The sequence below is a fragment of the Aspergillus foveolatus genome, assembly GCF_047715535.1.
Source record: "Aspergillus foveolatus strain CBS 279.81 unplaced genomic scaffold BDW70scaffold_144, whole genome shotgun sequence".
Classification (NCBI taxonomy): Eukaryota; Fungi; Ascomycota; class Eurotiomycetes; order Eurotiales; family Aspergillaceae; genus Aspergillus; species Aspergillus foveolatus.
The window spans coordinates 179-21,416 of NW_027396208.1; the positions used below are offsets into that span (position 1 = coordinate 179).

At 46.7% G+C, this 21,238-nt stretch overlaps 8 protein-coding genes across 8 annotated transcripts; 2 read left to right on the forward strand and 6 right to left on the reverse strand.

The window, feature by feature from the left end:
• Nucleotides 1-304: 304 nt before the first annotated feature.
• BDW70DRAFT_166710 (DUF3176 domain-containing protein) lies at nt 305-2,152 on the reverse strand (the record flags this gene model as incomplete). Its single annotated transcript, XM_073742062.1, has 2 exons — nt 305-1,858; nt 2,000-2,152. 2 exons carry the CDS (start codon nt 2,150-2,152, stop codon nt 305-307), a joined length of 1,707 nt encoding a protein of 568 aa, XP_073590889.1.
• Nucleotides 2,153-5,090: 2,938 nt separating this feature from the next.
• BDW70DRAFT_154464 (DUF3176 domain-containing protein) lies at nt 5,091-6,921 on the reverse strand (the record flags this gene model as incomplete). Its single annotated transcript, XM_073739859.1, has 2 exons — nt 5,091-6,328; nt 6,435-6,921. The coding sequence occupies 2 exons, from the start codon at nt 6,919-6,921 to the stop codon at nt 5,091-5,093; spliced, it is 1,725 nt and encodes a 574-aa protein (XP_073590890.1).
• Nucleotides 6,922-8,253: 1,332 nt separating this feature from the next.
• BDW70DRAFT_154465 (uncharacterized protein) lies at nt 8,254-9,372 on the reverse strand (the record flags this gene model as incomplete). Its single annotated transcript, XM_073739860.1, has 6 exons — nt 8,254-8,280; nt 8,551-8,679; nt 8,826-8,909; nt 9,037-9,038; nt 9,177-9,287; nt 9,342-9,372. 6 exons carry the CDS (start codon nt 9,370-9,372, stop codon nt 8,254-8,256), a joined length of 384 nt encoding a protein of 127 aa, XP_073590891.1.
• A 5,022-nt stretch (nt 9,373-14,394) lies between these two features.
• BDW70DRAFT_154467 (uncharacterized protein) lies at nt 14,395-15,362 on the reverse strand (the record flags this gene model as incomplete). Its single annotated transcript, XM_073739861.1, has 3 exons — nt 14,395-14,697; nt 14,844-15,270; nt 15,319-15,362. The coding sequence occupies 3 exons, from the start codon at nt 15,360-15,362 to the stop codon at nt 14,395-14,397; spliced, it is 774 nt and encodes a 257-aa protein (XP_073590892.1).
• Nucleotides 15,363-15,722: 360 nt separating this feature from the next.
• BDW70DRAFT_164825 (uncharacterized protein) lies at nt 15,723-16,859 on the reverse strand (the record flags this gene model as incomplete). Its single annotated transcript, XM_073741568.1, has 1 exon — nt 15,723-16,859. One exon carries the CDS (start codon nt 16,857-16,859, stop codon nt 15,723-15,725), a length of 1,137 nt encoding a protein of 378 aa, XP_073590893.1.
• A 251-nt stretch (nt 16,860-17,110) lies between these two features.
• BDW70DRAFT_164826 (uncharacterized protein) lies at nt 17,111-18,152 on the reverse strand (the record flags this gene model as incomplete). The annotated part of the gene is made up of 2 exons (XM_073741569.1): nt 17,111-17,489; nt 17,542-18,152. The coding sequence occupies 2 exons, from the start codon at nt 18,150-18,152 to the stop codon at nt 17,111-17,113; spliced, it is 990 nt and encodes a 329-aa protein (XP_073590894.1).
• Nucleotides 18,153-18,439: 287 nt separating this feature from the next.
• On the forward strand, nt 18,440-19,561 carry BDW70DRAFT_154469 (uncharacterized protein; the record flags this gene model as incomplete). The annotated part of the gene is made up of 2 exons (XM_073739862.1): nt 18,440-18,695; nt 18,744-19,561. 2 exons carry the CDS (start codon nt 18,440-18,442, stop codon nt 19,559-19,561), a joined length of 1,074 nt encoding a protein of 357 aa, XP_073590895.1.
• A 267-nt stretch (nt 19,562-19,828) lies between these two features.
• BDW70DRAFT_164827 (kinase-like domain-containing protein) lies at nt 19,829-20,861 on the forward strand (the record flags this gene model as incomplete). Its single annotated transcript, XM_073741570.1, has 3 exons — nt 19,829-20,416; nt 20,473-20,578; nt 20,635-20,861. The coding sequence occupies 3 exons, from the start codon at nt 19,829-19,831 to the stop codon at nt 20,859-20,861; spliced, it is 921 nt and encodes a 306-aa protein (XP_073590896.1).
• Between the last annotated feature and the right edge of the window lie 377 nt (nt 20,862-21,238).

The window sequence follows — 21,238 nt, forward strand, 5'->3', positions numbered from 1 at the left end:
CCTTTGGTTGAGGGCATTGCCGATAACCAAGACCCAGGCCATAGCCTGTGACAGGTGTCCGAGCTATACAACTACAACAGATGGAAGACACAATCGTTTGTACCCAGCCAGCAGATCAGTGGCGATCATTTCGTGAAGAACCCTGCATTGTACTATAGTATTTCGTACTTGACCCACCTGTAATTATGAAGCATAGACAATAGGAAGATTAGTAGGCACTCTTGATCAGCATCTTATATCTCCTTACTGCCTCATATCATTGCAACAAGATGGCCAGATCAAGTTGCCTTCTGTTCATCAGACACTATCTGCGCAACATGAGTGCTCCTGTTTCGCTAGATTCCTGCAGCTTAACATTCAACCCTTCAGCCATTTCATCCATCGCACTGACAGAACCCATGTTAGAACTGCGAAGCCTTGTATCTTCTTCCAGTCCATAATACAGCAAAGGTAGGGTAGATAATTTCCATAGATCGAGGTGCTCGGTCTTATTTATCAGAATTGTCGACACCAGGAGGGCCAAGGTTGAGAGTAGTAACGCGCCGGGGAAAACCAGCCATCTCCATTCCACGGTAACATAGCTCTCTGCAACCCCCATTTCGCCTATGACAGTTCTGTTGCTTTGATCAAATGCGTACTTTGTCACCGAGGCGGCAACATTGCTTAGAACTTCTTCGAGCCCAGATGAGATGAACTTTCCTACCTTAATTGGCAAAGGAAAAGGAGATCTGTCATCAAAGGAAAAGAGATTGGTTTCATTATCAGCATATGCCCAATACTCGCTTGTGAAACCGGTAATACCACTCCCCAAATAGTCGTAAAGCAAGGCGTCCGGGCAGATAACGTGTTGACTTTCGTTAATAAAGAGTGCATCGTCTGACCCATGATAGATTATCGGAAGATCGTCTGGGCCACCTGGTCCAGATCTCCAGCAGGTTGTTTCCCTGGGCCTAAAGTTTCCCCCACCCATATCGTACTCATACTCGTGAGTGAATACTTCTCCCCAGTTGGGCTCCGAAACTTGAATGGAGACCTGTCCGTTCGACACAGATATATTGTATTGGCGGGAGCAGAGGCCAATCGCGCATGTTGTTACATTGTCGATACGAAGGCCTTTTTCTGGGTGCGCATAACTTTTGCTATGGTCGTTGTCTATCGTGAGCTTTGCATGCGCGAGTTCAAAGAGTTCTTTTGTTAGGGGTCCTTCGCCAAATCTGCCAGGACCAAACTGACTAACCATCCACACGATATTGGTAGGCAACCTCATCCAAGGAAAACCCTGGGTGTCCACAGTGATCGGCTGCCTGGCGGAATACCCGTATGGAAGGGTGATATTGCAAGGTGATTGGGTGATTGAATGTATATTAGGATCGAACGTCACATTATGGCAATTCTCGATTTTCGCCTGCGAGGTGACATCTTCGCATCTGGTACAAAAACCGATTGAATCAAAGACTGGCCAGGCGCAATTTCCCGAGGGGCAGGCAGGAGTAACCTCGAACTCCGACTCCCAGAAGCCAGTGTCGATAGCATTTATAAAAGGGCCGTCACTGGCGCTTACTCGAAAAGCACCCACCTGTTTTGCAAGAGCGCGGTCTGTGACTTGCAGGGCCTCTCTTAGAGGATAGCGTAATATCTGTTGCATGAATGGTTCAAATGCGAGGGCAAGAATTGTAATCATCGCGCCCAAGGAGACAAGAGACCTGCCCGGCCGTTGAAATAGTATCAAAAGAGAACCCATTGGTCCCCGGGTCGCATCGTCGATGGACTGGAAACCCTGAAGCTGCCGGCTTCCTTTCCTGAACCAAATCCATTTGAGTTGCCCGACCGTGCTAGCGACGACATAAATAAGAGAAGACTTGGAAGCGGTCGACAGAATAGAAACGACAGTATTCAGGGACAGACCGAAGGAGAAACTAGGTGGTATTTTGTTGTTATAGGCTTGCAGGATACCACATATTGCGATAAAGCATCCACAGCTGAATATAAGTGCAGTAACTTCGAGAAACCACGAATCAAGCACCAAAACTCTCCATTTTCGCTGGTACAGCTGTATGCGGCTCCCTCTTTTGGTCATGTCGCCAAATCCGTCATTCTCAGCCAGTGATGTTGTGGTAGGCTCCGGAACTTGTATTTTGGGTTCAGAAGACATCGTCGCCGCAGTCTAACGAGGGTTGTTTGTGAGCGGGCCAGATTCAACAGCATGTCCTACCTCCTTGACAACTGTGCTGGAGTATCCGGCGTCTATTTATGGCGTGGGAGTGAAATGGTCTCAATTTCTGACTGGCAGGGACCCTGGAAACCTGCAGGGGCTAGAATCCGGCAAAGGAATTTTGCCAATCTATTAGCCTTGGCTTACCAAGTGGTAGGATTGGTATAATTATATGCTGCTGGCGTCAGCCCCCCTGGCGTTAGGCCCTAGGGAAAGGATAGCCTCGGTCTCAGATAGACTACCTAGGTAGCTGTAAGCTTCTCATTTTCGTGTTTCTAGTGCTGGTAAGGCTCTCTGCATAACTCCCTTATCCTTTGAGGCGGCCATAATATGGTCCCCAAATCTCGCACAGACTGCCAAGGGCGCCGGCGTTTAAGTACTCAGCTCACGAGCCAATCAGTAATTAAGCCCTACAAGGCAGGATGATGAAAGCAAGCAAACTGCGCGAAAAGGGTCCAGGCACGCACTCAGCCCCCTTGTGCTCATCTCAGGTCGCGACTAATTAGCAGTAGTAATGCCTCTTCCAAGTCCAACCATAATGCTCCATTCTCATCTGCGGCCAGTCGCAACGAGGAACTGAGGTTTCCTCATCTACCGAACAACCTACAGTTTTCGACCCCAACAACAATCTCCACAAATCCTCATGAGATAAGACTCTCAAGGTCCCGGTTCATGGTCTGTGGCGGCTCTGGCAGGCTGCAAGCAACCTAATGCCGATGGACGAGCTAACTAGGAAGAATGGAGTGTACCACGTCTAGATGGAGATGCATGGGCTTTATTTCCTCCAGTGAAGATTCATTGATAAACAAGGTGAAACAGACCCAAAGATGCATCTACTACATAGCCGAATCCCAGACGTCAATATCTTCAAGTATGTCCGCCTCGGCGGCCGGCTGCGCGCCTGGGATGCACACGCATAACCTCAGAGATCGATCTCCTCAGAAATCGGAGAGTTAAACGCAAGCTGATCGAGTTGTTTCTTCCCACACGATCAAGTGGACAAGATCCCGCCCCGCGAGGTAATCAAGGAATCCAGATCTGCAAGGTGGGATCGTGTTTAGCGCGGTGGAGTTGCAGAAGTTAAATGTCTCAAATGGTCCAGCTATGCAGGCATAGACGGTGAGTGGTCGATTCTATCGCCGTTTCCAGCAGGCAAGCAATCGCCAACCAGCACCACGTCAATGGACTTTTTATATGGGTACCGTCATCTTTCTTATCAATTACACTTTAGAATGAATCTAGGAAGGTGGGTCAGGTCATCAAGGACGAATGGGGCGAGGGCGAAATATCCTTGGTCCGTTGCTAGCCTACTGATAGTGATTTCCGCGACACCATCCTAGAAATCCTCATCAACAGTAATGTTCTCGAGGATGGGAAACCTGAGCTCTATTTCGCACCAACATCGAAGAGTCTGTAAAATAGCTTCCGTGCCATTCTGTGGTGTAAGCCGTGACTGATTAAAATAGAGAGGTCTTTAACGCGGCGTTTGAAGAGTCTCTGGACTTGAGGCCATACCGAGACTCAGCTTGCGGTTACTCTGGAGTGTAACAAAGCAGTAGCATGCTACTCACAAGCATCACGAGCTGAAGTCGATCTGTACCACCATTGAACCACTCTATGATCCAGTACCTTCAACGCGAATAGCTTGGCCTGTGCTATCCTGGACGATCGTGAGAAGGTTCATCATTTGAAGGTCGGCAATATGAAAAGCCATTCCGCTGCAAACGAATTTGTACAGGTTTGCGCCGCTTTGCATGCCATCTCCAGGAAGAGAGAAGCTGGACAGATGCGACGCATCCTACAAGGTCCCCTTGTATAGCACCAGAATAAGAGTGGCTCTCCAACATCCATCACCACGAAGCGGACCTTTCATCTATGCTAAGCCCACTTTGCTCCTCGTTCCCCCTCGGCCGCGAGCGGTAGTGAGTCCAGTAGTCAGTATAGTCCAAAGCATAACTTGGGAGCGCAACGAGCTCTAGATAGTCGCTATAGTCATAATGGAAGACCCCCCAATCCACCGACTAGTGGTGGACTGTGACCCATGACGAGTGTGGACTCGGAGGAGGACAAGAACTAGATACAGGAGGAGAGGGGGACAGCCCGTGTCCTAGACTATGTCAACGGGTCGCCGAATAGGGTCCACAATCACATTCCGCGCTCTATGCTCCCATCTGTTCCGCTGGATAAAAAAATGACGGGACCATTTACGGGACAGCATAGCGCTGATTTGATCCGCCACATGTCTGCATCTTCACGGCGGCGTATGACTGTCTGGAAAGGATCTGCTGGTAGAGGCTTGAGAATACCCTTCCGGTTCCGGCTAGATGGCTGTTATGCATATGGTGGAGTAAGACGGGAGTCTCAAATCATTTTATTGTGATACGGGGTTGGTTGCGGTCGGTTAAGATGTGGCATGAGCTGATTGTGAGGCTCTGGGAGTCGCCTGGAGAACAGAATGGGAAGCAGAAGAGGCAAAAGAGAGGACATCATACCGGGTTTCTCGAAACACCCACTCCTCGCGCCTGTGCTGTTTAAGAGCCGGTTTTTCCAGGGAAACGAACCCAAAGAGGAGACTGAAGAGGTGACCGATTCTCAGACGAAGAAACCTAAGCCTACATTTGGGTGGGAACATAAATGTACCCCGAGGTTATACTCGATTACGGCGCATATATCCTGGCCTGGCAGCGTCTTGCCATGCTTCAACCCCCTGAGGTAGATGCAGATGATAATGGTTATAATAGAGTCGACTACTCCGCAAATGGTATCCTCCTACTCGATGGGATTGAGAAATCCGGCGCTGTCGATTGTCATACGCAAGGGGATGGAGGTGTAGCACAACACACAGTGCATTTCGCGACCATGAGTATGGTATTTAGGGTTACTGTTGGGATAGAACCATGCGTCCGGCACTTTCGCACAACCTCACCTTCACATCGTCAAAATCATGATCACCATGCACAGGCACCCCATCACTGTGTCTCCGACTCTGACTCTGGGCCACTTCTTCCCCGCTGTAGAGAAACAGCAATGGCACCGGATCATTCCTCCAACTCGGCACCTTTCCCCTTCGTATCTTCCACAGAGTCCCCATCAGCGCAACAACAGCAACAATCCACACAAAAACAGGCAACGCAAGCCACTCCCACTGCACAGAGATAAAGGTAGCATTAACCCGAACCCTTCCGACAGCGACCCCTGTACTATTATCACCTGGGTCTGCACTATACATAGAATCACGGAATGATTTAGAAACTGCCAGCGCAACATTCACCATCGTACAATTCAACCTCGTCGCCAACTGATCACTACACCCCACAATATCCCCCATCGCTAATGCCTGCAAAACATCTGATGGCGCATATAGCGGTCCCGAGTAATCCGGATTATACCCCTGTTGCAGATTCTGAGTGCGCCAGAAATACCCGCCAAAGCTGGTGGTTAGAAAATAGGAGAGGGCTTGATTGGCTGCTACACCGTAGGTGAATGTTTGGTTGGGCTGCTGCATGCCTAACGCAGAGCCCCAAGGCGGGTTAAATGCGTAGCCCAGTGCTGTAGGGTCTGAGCCCATGGTGTAGTTGTTCCAGATGGCGAGTGTTTCGTCGGCATAGATGTTATTCGTGACCGAGGCTCGAAAACTACGTACGATGGGCTCGATTGTACATTCTGTCGCTTCCCAGGTCGTGTTCGCAGGCGGAACATCAGACGCCCACCAGTTCCCTGAGAGGCGTGGCGCAATGTATTGGATTGCCGTGGTTGTGAAGTTTTTATAGACCACAGCATTGTCCCGTGCCATCACGCTTCCCACAACGAATCCTTTCATCCAAGGTAGCCGATCATCTGAGCGGACATACCACGCTGTAAGGTTACTGCTGGGCAGTTTAATGGTGCAGTTTGTCAGTCCCTCCAGTTGCTCGCCAGATCCCATGACACGGCATGAGGTTGAAAGCTGGTCGGTGATATTTGCGCAGAGCGTGCGAGCTTCCAGAGCCACGGCGGGCTCCCATGTACAGTTCGCCGAGGGGCAGGAATATTGGGGAATTGCCCATGGTGTCTGCGGATCGTTGTTGAAAAGGGAGTTGTATATGTTCGATTTGAGGATGGGGTCAACGGCCGCGACTGTGCTTTACTTAGCGTACTTCTGCAGTATGATTTATGTCACGAACAACCGTTCTGCTCATCGGAGGTACGGGGAAAACTCAAGTTTTGGGAGGCTTTGACATACAGACTGCAGCGACTTGTGCACCATGCTGAATATAGGTGGACGCATTCCCAATCAATGCGCGCTGAGTCGAGTCGTCCACTAGATCTGGATAATAGTGGACAAGATTCTGCGCAAAGGGGTCGATAGCGAGCGCAAGAATCGCCGCTAATCCCGCCAGCCCGGCGAAGTGCTTTGCGCGCAACGTCCATATCAATTCCAACGCTCCGTAGATACCCCGACTGGCTGAATCAAAGGTGCGAAGTTCACTGATCGGCCGTGCTTTCTGCGCAAACCATACCCACTTCAACTGGCCCAGCACCTCGCTACAGGTGATAGCAATACACGCGCGCAAGACGGTGCTCATCCACGATATCAGTGCGTTCAATGACATGGAGCCCCAGTCTGGCTGTTGTTTCTGGTTATATTCGGCGAGGACGACGACTAGTGCGACAAACACTCCGACGGCTATCGCCATCCCGAATATCTCGCGGATAAACCCGTCATTCATCATTGATAGCAGTGAGCTATTTTTCTTCTCTGTTGACTGTGATGGATCATCGTTAATAGGCCGTAATTGCGGTTCGACTGCTTTGTCTCGTTGTGACTGACTTGAGGCTTGCGAGCCTCTCTCTGCGTTTTCCGACATCTGAGTAGGACTGATGAAACTGGGAGTGAAAACAAGGCTGGAACGTTGAAACCAGGAATCTCCACTAATTTAAATTGTAAGTCCGTGCTGTTCAGCTGCCAAGCTATCGACCTCGTAAAACAGGGGCGTTTATATTAAACTGCGTCCAGGCGCTATGCTACCCAACCATGATTGGTAGGAACACCTTCACTATGCATGGGCGTTGCAACCCCTGCCCAGGGAAAAGGGCAATCTTTTCCTCGTTTGTTTCTGTGGCTGCTAGCGAAATCCGAAGATTGAAATCCTCAGGGGGAGTTGCCAACGAGCTGCGACAATTAATATAGATAGACTTAACGCACTGTATAGTTTTAGTATTGATTCTACTGACTGTTTGATATTGAAGACCCCAGATGATGTCTCTCGACTAGCGATTAGTCTTATCCCGGCCAACATCATACTGTCTACCTTGTATCATTATACCGTCGCAGCTTCCTTACTACTACATTGTATAATTCGCACAACCCCCACCATTAAAGCCAGAGCAACCGCCATAGCCGCACAACTACTGTAACCCATGCGAAAATCCGGGGCATCGACCTGCTGCCAGACAGTATGCGGCAACCAGGCGCTAAGAGAAGGGACATTGTATTCACCGTCACGACGACTAACGCGCGTTCTTCGTTGTCAGAGGAGCAGAGTCCTTGTGCCCAGCAGGTTTCCAGTACAGTCAGCAGGAGCTTACGTTTTCTCTTTTTCTCTTTTTTTCTTTTTTTCTTTTTTTTAGATCTTTGAGGGTTCTTGGGCGGGGAAGAGACGTACGCCATGCAAATTCCACTTAGCCTCTATCCCTCTCCCCATAGGATGTAACATGCCCATTTATATTCCGTAGGATATTCCAGAATGCTTACGAATGACGCATGCCAGATCCATTGTCTAGCTGCGTACGTGTTCGAAGGATATAAGTTGATGTCGGACGGCATTACCTGCTGTTGGAAAGCAGGTCGGCTGGGACTGGCACTGCTCATGGCTCTTCTCGCGGTTTTAGTAACTTGGTTATAAATCAGGGCGGAAGAATTAAACTGTGGACTTACATATACACCACGACGAGAAGGGAAAGATGCCGCGAAGAAAAGATCTCTTCAATTTGGATCTCGAAAAGGGCTCTCTGTTCTTGTGATCTTCGAGTTTCATTCTTTTGTGTGCGAGTACCACTTCCTAGATAACAGCTTCAGCCAAACCGCCCTAGTCTAGGTCAATATTTAGAGCATACCTCCTGGGTCAAAACCAGGGGTTCACGATCTCAGGTACGTCAGGAAGAATAAAGAATTCCCGGAGTCCAACAGGTAGCGAGATGATCCCCTCAATAAAAATAGCCTCTGCGCAATCCGATCAATCAAGCCAGCAAAAGGGATCCGGGGACATCATGTCAGAGACGTTCTTTCTAGATAGGTGGAGATGCTTGCCATGTCGCCCCTTAAACCACCCAACACCACCTAGTTTATAAGTCCCAACCATAAGAGGCCCTGAGAGCATGTTTGCAATCGCACCACCCGTCTGAAAAATGCACGACTGTTTCGCCAGTCCATCGGTGACATGAGCCGAGGAATATTGCATTCCGGGGTAGAAGGTGCTTTCTGAAAGCTTATAGGGAATCTCACGTTATAAATCTGAGTGGGAGTGTTGCATCTCGTTAGTGAAGATATGAGGACTGTCCAGATAATCTACCACGAAGATAATTCGTGAGCAAACGGAGCAACCGACACTAGATAGAGAATAGGATATTGTACCTCCATCGAAGGCAACCAATATCGAAGCCGAATACGAGTCAGAAGTAGGTTGCTTGGGATCTTCCCGATCGCGCAGCCGAAAGTCTAGCGTACTTGCCTATAGTTAGTTTAGTTCGTTCTTATATAAACCCAAGTCTTGCTTCTCATTGTTGCTCGCTTAGCGCGGCTTATTCAATTTATGCACGATACTACTAACATTCCGAATACAAACTGCTGTTGATATTGTTCTTATCTAAACTTTTGGCAGAGTATACTATACTCAATTCATGCAGTCAATTATGTCTTACCAAAGGACCAGAAATAGTAGCCACAATCCCTCCCCAGAGAAACCTTGATACGTAAAAGACCTACCCAGCGAGGCAAAGGTAAGGAGCGCAGCATCAAGCTTGGAAAGGAGTCTGCGCTCCTCGGGCGACTTGTCAAACATATCCCAGATAAAACGCGCCCATAACTGCTTCGGAACTGAAATTTTCTTAACAAGATCTATTTCCCCAGTATTGAGAACTTTCTCATCACCAAAAATGTCTTTTCTCTTGTCAGCTGCCATGATAGCTGTTGACTTCAAAGTCTTCATCTAAATACCCTGTTTGTGTTTGGGGTTGCAACCTGCAGAAGCCAAACTTCCTGTCCGGACTTCCCTCAGTTTATGGATAGCGAGGGGATTGAAGGCTTAATCAAGTATACATCGGCGAGTCAGCACAGCTCCTGAAGACTAGACCGCTATTTAGTAGATCATGAGGCCTCAGAGTAATGCAGGGATAACCGCCATGCAGGGGTGTTCTTAATATCATACCGGCCTAGCTAGACTTCGCCAGAACCCGCAGAACCCATTACCCGACCCGACCCAACCCGCAATTGGGTCGGGTTTTGGGTCCAATTGTCTAACCCGCACGCGGGTTATGGGTTTTGACATTGAACCCGCAGACCCAACGGGTACCCATGCGGGTTACAAACAATGCAAACACAAGGGTATGATGTACTAGCATAAGTTATGTAGATTCTATCTGTATTTTTCTGTATTCCTTTGTCACAGGCTAATTTTACAGATCTCATTAGTACATCATCCCGCTGTCAATGCTTGATATCACTATTAAATCATGAGTGTATCTATTGTACTAACAGACGGCCACTCCCATATTTCTACAGTTAGCCAAGACTTGTTCTTTGTAGTATGTCCGACATGTCGAACTTGATCAGCTGTGATATAAGAAAAGTTTAGGTATATTAAAAATAGCTCATCGCAGCAAAATCTAATGATATACAAATTCATCCTCATGCCTTGTTCTCTTGCGGGCACGTACTGATGTCCGAACCTGAGTTATCCCCTCTTCAGTTGGTAAGGGGAGATCTGTTTCTAATGCTTCAACTATATTAGTTTGCTCATGATACTCCTCATCCTCCTCTTGATCGCTGATTGGTTCAAGCTCTATAGGGTCAGGGATGGTCTCTCGCTCCTCCTTTAATGCCTCAATCTCATTCTGGGAGAGGAAATTCTTCAAGAATATGAGTTGCTCCCCTGGATATCAAAGTTTACAGTGCAAAGAAACATCATAAGCTCTTGATTTGTAGAGCTATTTAACCTCCCTCGGCGATAGTGAGTCTGCTTGGAGAATATTTCAGATACCCTCGTCGGTCCGCCCTGGTTTGCTGGCAACCAGTAGACACGACTTGGAATTCCTTTACTGTAGACCTGGACTCGATGGGGAATTTATGCAAGTTCTAGCGCACCCTCCAGCTACCGGTGATTCTTTTAAGGTCACGGTCAGTGAAAGATAAGTGATATACATAGCCACACTGCTATATAACGTTTATAAATGGAACTGATGCCTGGTAAATGTGTAGGAAAATGTTCTTCGGATGCTGGGTGTGAAGTAGAAGTTTCATATAGGCTCAGGGCTAGGCATGAGGACTCCTGAAAGTCCGTGGTGGGTGGACGAAAGAAGTATTGGCATCTTGGAAGAGTAGGAAGAGGGCGGGCGTTAACATGATTAGACAGGCAATAGTCCGGTATGGATTTTTTACGTCAGGCGACTTTTAAGGCCCCAATGACGGTCGCGATACCGTCCACTGTTGCAAGTTCTGCAAAGAGTCTGATTTTATGATTGATTGTTCTTCTCTAGAGCTACGCTAATGATATCATTTAATATTCTGCCCGACGGCAGACCGCCTGGGTCACGGGCCGGGCCATCATCCTGCGAGCTGCTCGATATGGGATATGGCAACAGCCCACTGCCCAGACTCAGCTAGAAGCGCCACTACAAGTCCAACCCATGCCTAGTCGGGTCCTCGCAGACTTGACACTTAACAAAAGCAGTCCATATCACTTCTTTTGTATAACGGTCCGGTACATACGACCACAGGGTGTGGAGAACAGGGCTTCCCGTCCGCTCAGCCGTACTTAAGCCACCATTATCAACGCGGATAAAAGTGCAACGAGCCCTGAGCGTGCTGCTGCTTTTAGGGGTGAGAGACACTAAGTTTAGGGTGGGTGCAGGTGAGATGGGTGAGAACAAGGTGAGAATATCACCCACTTGAGCGAGTGGGGGGTGAGAAGGGTGAGAAGGGTGAGAACTAAAATTTAGGCCACTACAACGAACCCTCCAAGCTTAAGATAAATAGCGAGGGCTTCTTTGACTTTTATCCGATGCTTTTGAACTGTACGTTAGTTCTTTTACCTTCATCTTGTTTATATTTTCCCTATCCCCATTACTCACGTGACCTGATGGCGCTGCCCAAAGAGGAATCGAGACATAAGAAGCTTGAGCTGCTTCAGAAGTTTGCAGAAGCACGTGGATTTACAGAAGAATACCAACAGAGCCTGATAAGCAAAGAGAATGTTGTCAGTCGCAAGAAAAGGTCCCCGGCTACTGATGAGAGGTACCAGCGTGCTGTTGACAACTGGAAAATGTAAGTGTCTCGTTCGCCCTAAAGTTGAGAATGTAGATGCTTATTACTATCGTAAAACAGATGGATGCTATCAAGACACCAGCCTGAAGATCAGTACTTTAAGGAGGGCGACCCTCATCCTCCTATCCAAATCCTCAAGCTCTTTTCAGAGAGCTATATTGTGCTTCGTGAGGGACCTTTACCAAGTCAGCACAGTGTTTTGCACAATCTTTCCTGTTTTATGAGTGAATGGGAAAGGGTAAGATCAGTCAAACTACCAGATACCTTCAAGGATGATGCTTATAATGTTTGTTACTGTTTTCCTCATGTGTTTGATATCTTATTAATGGTTGGCAGTATATCAAAAATGAACTTACTTGCAAGTACGGGCTTTGTACAAAACACAGAGAAAAGTTTCCTGTAACAAGAGTGGATCTCGACATTCTCATTAGGCATCTTTATGAGGATGATCAGCATGACTATGTCCACGAACGTTGTCGCTTTCAACAGGCCTTTGGTCTGTCCTTATTTTCCTCTTCTGCAGCCAGAGCAGGTGCTATTGTGGAAGCCAGTGCCTACCGCAATACTAATGAGGCTTTATATTACAAGGTAATTAATCTGCCTATAATTGGAAGCATATCATCTACTAACACTGTCTTTGAAGCATCTCTCCTTGAACCTGAGGTGGGATGGCCAGAAGATCAAATACTGGGCTACCATCAAACCAGAATTTTTAAAGGGTCATCGTTATGATGATGAAGCTGACATGTATGTCCCTTCTTAGATTGATTCTTCTCATTTGCATTGTTCACTAACCATAAATAGCCCCAAGAATTGGATTGGCGAGCAAAGAATCCTTGGAAGAAATTTTATCTTCTGGCTTATGGTCTGTGGTATTGCTGACAAAGCCTTCAAGGGGATTGCATCTCTTGATGAACTGCTGGCTAAAACTCCTCCCAAAGGTCGAGAATCTTGGGAATTTGAGTGGGCTGAGAATGTTAAAGACTTGCCAGTGCTTCGCATGGTGACAGTTTCTGGCCCACATCCAACTCGTGCTTTAACATTTTCATCCCTGCGGCATCACTACAGTTCACTCGCAACAAGAGCGCATTTTCGCCATAAATTACGGATCCACGGGATTAGGGGTGCTGCTGCAACTGCTATTGACTGTAAGTGGTTCTACCATACATGCTATCTGGTCGATGCTAAGCGTCGCACAGCAAAGGCCTCTGAAGCCGCACGTACTCAAGCCTTGGATCACCAAAATGCCAACACTTTCTTTAAGTATCAGTCAAATGTTAAACGGCTGGATATCGGTGCCTGCTTCTGGAATGAAGAAGCAGACTATGAATCTCTGGCGGTGGAGGAAAGTATGGCCCATCACCGTGATATCAATTCTCCATGCAAGCTGGATGCTGCTGCCGTGGCCGAAATTGAAAACGACCCTGAGATGATTGGAATATATCAGAAAATCCATGAGCTCAATCAAAAGATTGCCGGGCAGCCCCATGAATATGAGCACCTAGCAAGGGAGCGAGCTGTTTGGTACAATAAAGCAGCAAAGAAGCGCCATTCCAAAAGGCAGAAGTTTATTGAGAGCTGGTGGAAGACCTCTTATGATGAATATATTGCCGGAAATGAGTTCGATGAGAGAGACCCAACCAACCTTTTTGACATATACCGCAAGTATATGCCAGAAAGAGACCGGTTACAAAAGCATCTTTTCACAGAAACGTCAATCCATAGTGACCTTGGAAGACAATGCTTACAAGATATGCTAAATCTTATTACTTCACAAGAACGAGTGGCGTATTATTCTGGCGAATCACCAGTGGATGGAAAGTGCCCGATCTGCCTGAGAGAAATGTCTAGGTTCGTTGCTTTCTGCTATAACTATTCTCCTGACTAATTCTTTTGCAGTATTGATATACAAGGTCGTTCGAAACATATCTTGCAGTGCAGGAGAAGATCATTAAATGCTGCACCATATCAACAGATGTATAAGAACAACAAAAGAGCGCATCGACGGGTTAGCCATTCTTACCTGGAGTGGTGCTACCTATGTGCTAAGTGGTTTTATTCACTGGAAGAGTGGAAAAAACACTGCCAATCTCACTTGTCTTCTTTACAGCCTCGCTGTGGACTCCTCACAGTCCGATTTACACTGATGGCTCCTGGATTCTGTCCGTTTTGCTTGGGGGATCACACAAAGGAACCTGATCTACGCTTTCAACAATGGCGGACAAAAGCTACCCTTATTAGCCATATTAATGGCCACTTGGACACGATTGATCAACAAGATCAAATTCTATGTCCTCATCCATGCTGTAAGAATAAATGTTATAGCAGTGTTCCCAAACTGCGACAACATTTCTTCAATGCTCATACAATTGAGGAGCCTCGTCGAAACTGTACCACTGCTAAAAGAAAGTGGATCACCGGTGAGGATGATATGGAGGACTACAAGAAGCCTAAGGTTACTGAGCAATAGTTACTCCTACTATACATATATACACAGTTCTTGTTATATCTGATAAGGTTATATACCGTCCAATTGAAAATATCTTGTATTCATTCTCGGTTGCCTAAAGGACCGTATTAAGACTTGAAGTTCTGGAAATTTCGTGTCAGCTTGGTTTTGGCAGCCATAAAGGTATGAATGCATGGCGAGTGCCCTTTATGATTACTGTAGTGCATTTATGGCCTTTTGAGCTCTCCTCAGCCGCGCGTCCTCTTGTTCCTTCCTAGCCTTTTTTGCTCTCTCAGCTCTTCTGTGCTCTGCTTCTTCTTGTTCTTTCCTAGCCTTTTCAGCTCTCTCAGCTCTTCTGCGCTCGGCGTCCTTGTTCTGTTGTTGATTCCGATACCTACGCATATCCCTTGCCCTCTTTGAAGCCTGAAACTCTTCAATCATCAGTGATATATTGTTAGCTCTTTTCTGTGCTGCAAGCCTTTGCTTTTGGATAGCTTGTTCAATATTTAATTCTTTCTGTTTCCTTGGGATATCTTCAACTCTCTGGACCATTTCTGTTCTTGTATTTGTTGATAGGTCAACTTGTTCTTGATCATTGCTCTTAATATCCAATTCCCAGAAATTTTGGATAAAGTGGTCCATCTTTCATCGTGCTTGTTAACCTCTGCTTCAGAAAAAGGTTTAGTAGGCTGACTCACACGGTTGGTGCATGACTGTTGGAAATTTTCGCCTCCTAACCTCCTCAGTAGCCCCAGTACTTCCTGAACCACCCTTGCATATTTTTGGAGTGTGCTTGTATGTAGTGTAACCCGGTGTACAGCAAAATTTCGGATTTGACGAACTTCTTGCAACTTTGCACAGAATGACTCCCTCTCTTGCGCAGAAATCCCATGGCTGCTGAAAACTTGTTTATGATGAAAACAAAAGTATTCAGTTATCTTCTTTGTAAGTATGGTGAGCTCAGCAGCTTCAGCACAGGACCAATCATTTTGAAGCAGGAGCTGTGGTGCGGTTGCCTTGCAGAAATAGTAGAGGTAATATTCCAGCTCAACCTGCCATCTGGATAAAAGTTGATGACAAACAAGAAATCTATATAGCAATATTAGAAGAGCTCCTTGTTCTATGACTAGACCTTACTTATTCTTGCCATTGTCAGCATGTCTAGTCGAATCTGAGGGCATCTTCTTATACACATATACAGTAGAGCAGAAGAGTGACCTTAGAAAGCGAATGTATTTTCACGAGTCAGTAGGAATAAGGAAAAGATGAATTGCAGACCAGAGTATAGTAGTCTGCAGAGGGCATCGGCAACATATAGGTGTCCTTTAAGACTATCTGGAGTCTTGACGTAAACCACTCTCCCAAGTGACAATCAACTTCAAGGAATGTAAGTGATATCCATGGACACGCGCCAGTAGTTATAAAGATAAACTTTCAGAAGTCGAGAAGTACTTTAGCATTAATCTACCTAAAAGTTTAAGAAATAGACATCTGCACCAGATTTGCCATCAGCAGCTCTTTTATGCCGCACCTTTACTTCCTCATTCCCACACTGACAGTTGTACTTCAAGCTCCTTCGCCCGCCCAACCCCAACTCGGTCTTTTAATCCACTCCCTGCGGCCTTTTCGCATAGCCGACTGTAAATCTGTATTTGCTTCTTCAGCAGCGATACCAGTCCCAACAGCATCGCCCCGCCATCTTGAAGCTCTTGCTCTGTCGCCGCCCGCCGTGACTTCCATACTCCATATGGCTTAAATATCTGCGCAAACCGGCTCAGCAACACACTCTCCAGTTCTGGCCTATGCTTTAACACATAGTTCGGGTGTATCCCATGCACCACCTGTATCTGATGCTCATCCACATCCAACCTTTGTATCCGCCCTGTCCTGGCCCCCTCTAGCGAAGAGCAGAGCTGCCGCGCAAGCTTATTATCGAAAAATCCCCACGTTTCATTGTCCGGCTTCGTGCAGCACTGGCATGAGATCAACACCCGCGGTCGGACCAGTGCAAGGCTCGCCCTTGTAAGCGCAAATGATTCCTGTACCAGCTCATCCCGCTTCGCCCGTCCCTCCTGCTCGGTTGCTTCCAGGAGATCTTTCCGGAGCATGGGGAACATGTCAAAGATAATCACGTCATCAATGCTCAGGTGCATTCCTGCCAGTGTCTCCTGAAGCCAAGAAAGCGTATCTGACATTTCTACCATATCCTGAAACGGTATATGGTCCAAGGGACTGGGGTTAAGTAACATCACAGCTGGGAACTCCATCCAACCTGACAGTAATGTCTTCCAATTGAGGAAGCTCTCCTCTAAAATTCCCCATTTCTGCTGGAACCGCCGCCCCTGAGCGTAGAGGTCACAAGTGTCGTTGACTGTAAATTGCTGCAAATGCTGAAGTTGGGCAACATGCCGCGGAATTGTTTTCTGTGTCAAGTCTTCAACCGTTTGTCCTGAGTTGCCTTGCCTGGCACTCAAGGAAAAGTTGTTTTCAAAGGGGTAAAGCAGACCAATGTCATTTGCTGATACTGAAAGTGTCGAGAACGGGTTGAATCGGCTTGGGCTGTTTTCATCTTCCTCTGTCTCACGAGTGTCCGCTAAAGAGAGACTCGCAAGTGAGCCTTGGAGGGGATCACCGGGTTCCTTCTCTAAGGAAGAAGTAGAGCTTAAGGCACGTGGCATCATGAAGTGTGATGGTTGAGGAGACCTCTGAGCTCTATCTATCTTGTTAATGAGCAGCCTTATATAGCTCCTCAAACAAAGACACGCTCGCCTCAAAGGGACAAAAGAAGGAACTATCTAGAAGTTGCGGAATAATCTTAGAAGTGGCTAGCAAAAGTTGATTGTACTACTAACAATGAGGTATGGAAATTCATAGAGGAAATCCCCTCTACAGTTATTGACTATGCACATTTAAGCTCAGGTGACCAACTCTAGCTGCTTGAAACCCCTTTAAGATCATAAGTTTCTTTGTTCTGGGAATCCTTATGAGACTCCAGAATTTCCTCCATCGCAGCGACTGCATGATCACTGCCGAGTATTGCCAGGCCTTGCAGTCCGTCACTCTTATGAGGGGTCGCAGCAAGCTGAATTGAATCAGATTGAGAGGAGCTAATTTCAGCTGCAGGGTGAAACTGTGCCGCAATTCGTGCAATTGTAGGCTCCAAGTCGAAAAGGATATCACCCTTCTCATGGTTCAAGAGCCCTTTGACAGCCACATCAAGCTGGCAGTAAGTTTCAACAACCATAGGAAAATCTTTGGCAATCCGGGCTGCCGCTGAGAGGACTTGGCTCTCAGTGGTATGTTTGGTGCTGCTGTGCTGTTAGCAAGTCATCTTATATATAGGATGGTGTACTGCCATACAGTTGGTTCTCAAGTGTTTTCCCGCATATCACTAGAAAACCAAAAGACAGCCGAGATGCTGCTAGCAGCCATTTCCTAGCTTCCCGATTCTGCTTTCGAAATCGCAGCCTTCTATCTGCCTGCAGCTTCTCGTCAACGGTGTCCCAGTCCTGGTACAATTCTTTCAGTAGGAGAATAGATGCAAGTGAGTCCACGCGCTGTCCCTTCTGTAGCCGAGCATTTGGGGCTTTCTTTCTCTCGATTTTCAACTGATGCATACGTTTAACAAGTTGAAGATATTGTCCAATTTGAACCAAGCGGAATTGAATCTCTTGGGCGAATCTTAAAATATGTAATGGAATGACTGTTGGTTGTTGTAGAGGTTCGCCATTCCGAACATCAGACCATGACTTCAAGGTGGAAAACAGACCATCTTGTTGCCAGTTATGGAAGTAGAGCTGAAGAAACTCCGTCGAGCGATCATCGATCAGATCTTTTATGTTTATAGAAGTATCACGTTCCGTGGTTGTGGTAATGGTCTGAGACTGTTTGAAGTGAAGGCTGGGGGTCTCAAACCTCGAAATATCCAGTAATGATGGTTCAGGGAGAGCAGTCTGGCTTGCGTTCACCATGACGAATAAATTACTGTTCTTTGACCAGTCATCATGCTCAAAGTCTTCTACAATAAATAGGTTGTTCTGAAAGTGCTTCTCTGACTGCATGTCTTGCCGCGCAACACCATTTAGGTCCGCAGATAGACCGGAGCTCCACAACACTCTACCTCCTATTGCAACACCAAATGGTGTTCGCTGTGCTAAACAACTCTATATTAAACGTTAATATTCTTATCTCTGGTATTATATTTATTTTTTCTTCCCCCGGACCCAACATTTTCTGCTCTCTTTGCCGTGTATGCGCCATGCCATCCAATCGCTTGGACCGACTGCCAACTGAGCTTTTGAACATAATAATAGGATTCACCGAGGACAATGCTCTGAGAAGCCTCTCATGTGTGTCCCGAGGACTCAGAGTTATATGCATTCCATATCTCTTCAAGACACTCCATGTTACTTTCTCTGTTGCGGGGTTTAGGCGCCTTGAACAAGTTTCCGATTCTGAGCTTGCCCAATATGTGAAAGAGGTTCACTACCAAGTACCAGAGCTTATTGACCCTTGTATGTCTTGGATATACTGATATTCGGAATTCTGTTGACAGCTACTAGACATATCTCACTTGGACTATTTTCGCTCCTGCATTTACACCCCTGAAGAGTTCATAAAGGATCAGAAAGAGCAGTGGTGGAGCTTCCGAGGAAAGTCATTGTCATACGAATCAATCTATAAGTATTTTGTCCAGTTGTCTGCGGAGCAGCAGAAGATACTCTCTGGATGCGATGATGCCCGAACATTATCTATATGCCTCCCACGTTTTTTGAACCTGCAGAGCTTCCAGTTGGTATTTGAGGACAGCATAGATCAGCCCTTTCACTGGCTGGCGACTCGTCTGTTTTTTGACTGGAATGATTCCACATTAATGCATTTGGAGACTGTTATTGATGTCTTGATATCTCTGAGACAACACGGGATATCCATTCACAGCTTCGGGGTTTCTGGCTATAATTCCACAGCGAGAACCCTAGCGGAAGGCTTTCTGAGGAAACTAGCTGATGCACTGCACCCTGTGACTGATATTGCTCTTTCCGACAGCACTGATCTTCTGCAAAGTCTTGCTCTTATTCCTCTCCCTTCTATTCTCCGTCTCAAGCTAGGGAGTTGTTGGCTCTCAATAGCAGACCTTGGAGTATTTTCTTCGAGGCATAACAGCAGACTTCAGCAAATCCACTTTGAGAATGTTTGGGTTCCAGCCAACAATCTACAAGGCTGGGGAGCTCCATTGAGGTCTGAATGCATTGCTACAATCATGGATAAAATCCATGTCCCCCACGAATCCAGTACCCTCCAGCGGATTACTGTTAGTACGAAGGAGGATAGTCAGAATGAGTTTCAAGATTGGGTCTTGTCAAGAGTGGCTTTCTGTTGAACCTAGAACATATAAATACAGCTAGGATAGGGCTAGTGTACCTGATGTTATGTTTTTATGTCCTTACAGGCACACTTCTACTGTTGGCTGATATTCGCAGTGTGCCTTGGCTGCCGTCCCTGTTTGGTGTCGCGAGGAATTCACAACCTTAAATATAGACTTTATCTTGATCCTGCTACGGCTAGCTAGGAACCTATCAATTCATCCGCTGTACGAGGTTGCCCATAGTTTAGAATGAATTCTCCGGCTCAGCCCGCTGTCCGCTCAATGGCTTCGAACCCCAATCGCAAGACTCGAATACCCCGTACACGTGAGGCCCTGCATGGAGGAACTGTAGGGGCCGGGTCCGGTGCTTGTGTCAGTACCATACAGGAAGAACCGGAGTTGACAACGCAAGGGGAAAGCTCTGTTGTTTGTCCCACTCCTAAGAGTTTGCCATCTATAACAACAAAGGTCTTGCATAAGAAGCCAGCTAAGGGCTCTGGTGATCATCGAAAACAGACCCGATTTCCAGTGAAGGTGTCTAATAGCATGAACCCGGATGATGAGAGTATCTGGCAGAAATACCAATATTTTTGGGAATCTGATCAAGCAGGACTGGCTGTTATCGCTCACGATAATTCTCTTGCTCACAATATTGTTGTCGTAAAGAAACTGGACGAGCAGGCAAACAATCATCAGCTTAACCAGCTTCACCAAGTAACCCATGATAACCTGGTAAAGATATTGGATGTGTTTACATCCAGCTCATTTACCTACATTGTTTATGAGTCGCTTGAAACTTCACTAGATAAAGTGCAAGCAACTTGTCGAGGAGAGCTGACGGAGATTGATATGGCAATAATTAGCAAAGAGGTACGGCCGGATCCCTGCTTAAATGAAGTTTAAGTCTATAAGACTGACATATCTAGGTTCTGGAAGGCCTTAAGTACATCCACAATGTACTTGGTATTTCCCATGGCAACGTGATGGCCCAAAATATTCTTCTTTCGTATAGTTCATGCCGTATCAAGCTAGGTATGGGCTTTCCACTCAAGGCTCAGTGTGAAATCAATGACTGAGAAAAGTTACAGCAAACATGGGTTATAGCATCCTAAAGCCGCAACAAAATACGAAACTAGATGATGTCCGTGCCCTAGGAGCCTTGCTAGTTAACTTGAGAGAGCCGGGAACAGGTGGCCGGAACCCCGGGACATTACAGCTGGAGAAGCCCCACGAGGTCAGTGATATCTGCAACAACTTCTTAGAGAAGTCGGGTACATCATCTGCTGATAGGCTTCTGAAGGTAAGAGATCTTTAATTGTATATGAACACAAGTTAATGGAGTAGCATGATTTCCTTATGAAGTATCCTGGCGTTGGTCGGATGAGAATATTCATCTACAGAGCAATGGAGTGTGCACGAAAGAATCCTATAAAAAAATAATCTTAGCTGTTTTGCCGCAGTCTGATAACAGAAGCAGACGACGTCACCAAGGACGGAAGCAATGCAATTTATATACGACTGGGCTTCGCTTGTAGGCTCCGAAACCATAGAAACTCATTAGCCTAAATTAAATAGTCCATAATAACAGATTACGAACAACCTGCAATAGCTGACAATCCGCATTCTATGAGCTGGCCTGAACTATTGCAGTAGGTCTGGGGACGAGATAGGTCTGCAGACAAGATAGGTCTG